The sequence below is a fragment of the Oreochromis aureus genome, linkage group 4 (genome assembly GCF_013358895.1).
Source record: "Oreochromis aureus strain Israel breed Guangdong linkage group 4, ZZ_aureus, whole genome shotgun sequence".
Taxonomy (NCBI): Eukaryota; Metazoa; Chordata; class Actinopteri; order Cichliformes; family Cichlidae; genus Oreochromis; species Oreochromis aureus.
The window spans coordinates 12,562,757-12,568,083 of record NC_052945.1 but is presented as its reverse complement, the minus strand read 5'-3'; the positions used below and the strand labels follow the sequence as shown (position 1 = coordinate 12,568,083).

Here is a 5,327-nt window from a genome sequence, read left to right as displayed (position 1 = left end):
TGATGATTATGTGACTCTGTTAGTCTCATGGAGACTTAAAAAAAAAAAGTCTTTCTTTGTAACAAAAGAAAAAGTCTTGTTCAGCCTTTAATTCAGTATCAAAAAGCAAACATGGAAAAGCGAGCTTTGGAGAATTTGGCTGATATCTAGAAGAATAAACCGATCTATACATCTTATATTATTTTTGAGCTGCTGTTATAACCTGGGCACTGACCAGGCGTCGTCTTTCTTGATGTCGTCCTAACACAAGGCCTCTGCTTCTGACTTCAGGCCAGAGCCAAGTTTTTCCTGTAGGAAAGAAAATAATTTGAAGGTAACATGACACAAAAGAAATATCTTATGAATTTCAAGGTAGATGCATAATATTTTATAGTGACAACGGACTCAAAATTTACATTTAGCAGTTTAATTCAGTGCGTTTCCTTTAACCACTTTTACCCAGTGGTGTTTAAAGGTTTAAAAAATAATTCTGTATGTCATCAGGGCCTTTTCCAGGAAGCAGGTTTAGTGAAAACTCTGGTTTGTTAATACTTAGATGAGACAAACATTTGGTTTTCTGTTTCAGGACGAGTACCAATTTTGAGTAAATGACTGAAATTAACCTGCTCACTGGCAGGCTCTCTCTGAATCCCATCCCCAATCTGTATGAAGCTTTTGAGGCAAAATACTGTTCAGTGAAGACTCATATGTTGTGTTGGAGATGATGTGTGAACTAAAGACAGATTCTAAAATAGTCTTGTACGTTAGTTTTTTAAAATCCAGGTTACAGATAGTAAGTAGTAGTATCTTTGTAGATTTAAATACAATTAAATTCACAGAAATGTAAACATCAACATTTACACAAAGAAAAAAATCAAAGAAAATAAGAAATCAAAAAAAAAAAAAAAATCTTATTGGGTCTGCCCTATATCATAAAACTGCATCTTATGTGTTTGAGCCACATCTTTATCTTAAGTTTGTACAGGTTACAGCTGAATAATTTCAAAATAAAATGTAACTCTTATGTAAATGAGGACTGAGTGGATGACTCTTGATCCTTTGTATTTTGGCAATGTCACACAAAGAGTTGGTGGACTGATCCCCGACTCCTCCAGTCTACGTATCCTTGGGCAAGATACTGAACCTCAAGTCGCCCCTGATACTGAAATAAAAATGGAGGCTCATCTTCTACCCATTCCCATGGTGAATCTTGGCATCAGAAAATGGTTATCATATGAACATACAGTGGATTGAACTAACTATGATCAAACCTCTTAGCTCAATGTTAGACTGATTTTGCTGAACCTGCTTTGTGGAACAAGGCCCAGGACAGGAAACACAATAATACTTTTATGCATCATATTGTTAATTTGCATATAGAGCAGATATGGAAAGTGAAAGCTCTCATGACTCATTGTGAAGAAATGTGAGAAACACAAATTAAACCTGAAGCAATGAAGAATAATCTCAAGTTTGAAAAAGATACCCCAAAGACTATTTTGGGGTACCTTTTTTTTAAGTGCTTTGAAGGTCTAAGGCATGAGTGGCCAACTCCAGGCCTCGAGAGCCGGTGTCCTGCAGGTTTTCGATATCACCCTGGGTCAACACACCTGAATCAACACACCTGAATCAAATGATTAGTTCATTACCAGGCCTCTGGAGAACTTCAAGACATGTTGAGGAGGTAATTTAGCCATTTAAATCAGCTATGATGGATCAAGGACACATCTAAAACCTGCAGGACACCGGCTCTCGAGGCCTGGAGTTGGCCACCCCTGGGTCTAAGGTTTACATTTCACAGGTTGTATTCTCCACCACCGGATCAACACCCTAATAAGTGAGGGTACCTCTCGCAGAGATGTGCCCCTCGTGACTAGTGAAAGTTGCCTCTGCGGATGAGCACCTCTCCGACACAGAGAGCACAGGATCCACTTGAACGTCCTCCGCATCTCGTTGTCCCGTAGGGAATAGATGATAGGATTGACCAGAGAGTTGCACTCTGCTATGAACAAACAGTATTTCTCATAGCGGTTGGCATGACTCTCTTTACCCAACAGTCCATCCAGTAAGAGAGTCACGAGGCCAGGCGTCCAGCAAATTACAAAGGCACCTGCAGAGATGCAAACTGTTGATAAGAACTGGAAGTAAACTTCCTTTAAAGTTGTGATGTAATGACACACCAGAGTCTCTTGGGTCATATTGGTATCTTGCTTGCTTAATTTCAAGGCTAGTTGCCAGAGAGAACACATATTTGCTCAGGAGATGAGTCACCTGGAGAAAAAGTTGGATTATGACGATAAATCCATGTCAGTTTTACTCGGAAATCCTAACAATCTATCAGCTTAAAAGATCTGCAGTAATCGGGTATGATCTGACAAACAAGAGCTGCAAAACTGGTTGATAAATGGCTGGGTGTACACACACCAAGCATTATACCTAAGATCAGTGAGATAAAGCACATCAACAATAGTTAGCTTTACAGAAAACAATACTGAAAGTTCATATGAAGTGAAATTCAATAAAAGTCATTACGCTTCCCTGCAAAAATCTGAAAATAATGCTGCCAACGACTATGAGTATGTTAAAGTTTCGTACAATGTACGTTAGTAATTTAAGAGTGCTGTTTTTTTTTTGTTTTTTTTACATTTTCAAGCTTATTAGAAACGAAACTATTCTAACTTCCCCTTTGACCGAAAAGTAAACAGCTCCTCACCCAGGACCATGGATATCGTCTTCATCAGGTTGACAACGGTCTGCTGTCGGATCTCTGTGACTTGTTGAGACGTGTTCTTACTTTGGTTCTTCACATAGATAAAGATTCGAGTATACACAGCCACCATAACGAAGAAAGTGAGCAGGTTGAGGACTGCCCAGAAGATAAGGAAGCGGCGGCTGTAGAGCGGCGCAAGGGTGGAGCAGTCCTTAAGATCACACTCACAGTTCCAAAGTGTCGGCACCAGGCCCATGATGATACCTATGGCCCAGATGCATACTATCAGCAGCACCACACGCCGCTTTGGCATAGTGCTGTGAAGCTGCATGGTGATGATGGTCTGGTGTCGCTCCACAGCGACAGCAAGGAGGTTGGCCACAGAGGCTGTCAAGCTGATGTCAATCAAAGCGCCGCGGATATACCACTGCTCCTTGGTAAGGGTTCTAGTCCACGGGCCTGTGTGCAACATCAGGTTGGTATAGGCAATACCTGCAAACAGGTCTGCTGCAGCCATGTTCCCCAGGAGATAGTAGATGGGAAAGTGAAAGCGGCGGTTCATAAAAATGGCTATCATCACCAGCAAGTTGGCCAGGAGTACAATAACACATACTGTCAAGCCCAGTCCAATGACAACATAGTCCCGTGTATTCCATCCCGTACTGATCGTCTTATTAACCGTTCTGTAGAAGAAGGTGACATTCTCGTTGTAGTAACAGGTATTCTCCACAATACTCTCTGTGGCCATACCTGCAGACACAAAGTACATGTTCAAGATGTTAACCTGCTGTCTACAAGAAGTGAGTCAACAAGGAAAGTTTTTTCAGTCTTGAGCCACATCCCATTTGCTTATATTTTTCTTGGAAAGTGGCAAATTGGATCAAAAGATTTATTGAAATGTGTGGAAACATGCATAAAAATTCAGTATATGAAACAAAAACGGAGTCAACATTTGGAATGAACACCTTTGTTCTTCAGCACAGCTGGAACGCTCTTAGGCAAGCTTTCAAGTACACTTCAGGAATACTTCTCCAAGCTGTTTGGAGGACATTCAGAGCTCTTCTTTGGATGTTGGCTGCCTTTTGTTCTGTGCTCTGTCTAGATGATCCCACACTGTTTCAATAATGTTTGAGGTCCAGGCTTCTGCCTGTCTAACTGTTGTCATCGACTAAAGAAATGAGAACAAATTATGTGTTTTCACCACAGGCTGTTAATAACAAATGGCTACAGATCAAACTTAGAATTTGCTCAATTTTGCTATTTTTTTCTGTTGACTCAACACTGGTTCATCTCACAAGTTAGAGACCTTTTTATGCTTGAATAATTTATGTTAAGTGACTTCTTAGGTAAAGACATTCTTTTACAAAGACTGAACTGAAAGTGATTCTTTGCACCCATATCACTTGTTATAAAAACATCTCTGACGCGATTGTGCAAATAATTCCCGTATCTGAGTCATGATACACCCAGCAGTGACTTTAGACTCAAGTGTTAAAACATGGACGTCTCTGCATTGATTTAGGCCTGGACTGGATTGTTAATTGGCGTCGTCCAAGCGCAATGACCCAAAACAACATTAATAGTGAAAGTATTACAAAAGCAGTAAGACCGTGCCTACGTGCGGCTTTAGAAATCTGAAGAAAGAAAATGCGCAAGAAATGTGCATTTTCTGGTTTTGTGCGCACACGCAGGGCTTTCGTTGTGAAATCAGAGTTTCAGGTGTGCGTCTAGAGTCTAAAATAGTGCTCTTTCTGAGACAACAACAGCTGGGGTTAAAGGAGATAAAAGTCAGAAAGTAAGACATTTCCGTTAATACAGCGTGTTCAGACCTGAAGTGAAGTAAGCTATGTGTCACTAATACCCGCCCGTGTAACTTAATCTCATGTAGACTTTTAACATGTAAAATAAATAATTAAGTAAATTACGACATGAACCCTACCGTCCGTCTTAGCGTGTCCTCCATCAAGACAGGTCCGACATGAAACAGGGGGTGTTGGGTGCCATTTGAAAGGAAAACTGAAGACCCTCTGGTTATTTTCACTGTGAAGTGTTCAGCCGACCGCACATTTTCAAGCTGACGCCTTTCTGAATGAGGATCAGCTGGACCTGACGGACAGGTATCGGTGCTGCCTCCACGTACAGCTTGAAAAATCAGACAACAGAAACTCTGTTTAGGGCTAAACATGAACTAAATTTGAAATAGCTTTGGGACCTGCTGGAGGAGTTTTATCGGTGAGGAATACAAAAAAATGCACCGCGAATTAGAAACAGTAATGCAGAAGAAACACACGCAGAAAAACCCCTCAGCTTTCTGAGTTCAAATTCTTAATTTGTACTGAGTATAGAAAGACATTTACACCGAGGGAAAAATCACTGTAGTGATAACAGCACTGTTTTTAATAACGTGGACTAAATTACCACAGTACTGCACCTTTGTTGAGAGTATTAGTATTTAAAGGTTATTTAATTTTTGCAGTATTAGAACAGTGTGAATGTTGAATCGCGAAAGTTTACTGCCCTCCAGTGGCCGCGTTCAGTGGCCGGGGTGATTATTCCTGTACTCCACACAATGTTGCTCCAGGCCAACAAATGAAAGTGACTCATCACGATTGTAAAATCTAATAGCTTTGTGACTTAA

At 40.6% G+C, this 5,327-nt stretch overlaps 1 protein-coding gene across 3 annotated transcripts; it reads right to left on the bottom strand.

Annotated features, from left to right (window-relative positions):
- Positions 1-71: 71 nt before the first annotated feature.
- On the bottom strand, positions 72-4,806 carry lpar2a (lysophosphatidic acid receptor 2a). 3 transcript variants are annotated; one of them, XM_031736557.2, is made up of 5 exons: positions 4,629-4,803; positions 3,655-3,857; positions 2,693-3,439; positions 1,827-2,089; positions 72-288 (listed from the first exon to the last, which is right to left on the bottom strand). In XM_031736557.2, exons 3-5 carry the CDS (start codon positions 3,435-3,437, stop codon positions 241-243), a joined length of 1,056 nt encoding a protein of 351 aa, XP_031592417.1. In that variant the 5' UTR covers positions 3,438-3,439; positions 3,655-3,857; positions 4,629-4,803; the 3' UTR covers positions 72-240. The 3 variants fall into 3 exon arrangements, with proteins under 3 accessions (XP_031592417.1, XP_031592416.1, XP_039467348.1); XM_031736556.2 differs by lacking the exon at positions 3,655-3,857 and having other exon boundaries at positions 4,629-4,800; XM_039611414.1 differs by lacking the exons at positions 72-288; positions 1,827-2,089; positions 3,655-3,857 and adding an exon at positions 2,138-2,250 and having other exon boundaries at positions 4,629-4,806.
- Positions 4,807-5,327: the final 521 nt, after the last annotated feature.

Bases quoted from the DNA above. Each gene is read 5' to 3' on its own strand.
- lpar2a (XM_031736557.2), bottom strand. From the start codon at position 3,437: ATGGCCACAGAGAGTATTGTGGAGAATACCTGTTACTACAACGAGAAT. The intron at 2,090-2,692 runs GTGAGGAGCTGT...GCATCTCTGCAG, and splicing joins GACGATATCCATGGTCCTGG to GTGCCTTTGTAATTTGCTGG. The intron at 289-1,826 runs GTACCCTCACTT...TCTTTCCTACAG, and splicing joins GGGGCACATCTCTGCGAGAG to GAAAAACTTGGCTCTGGCCT.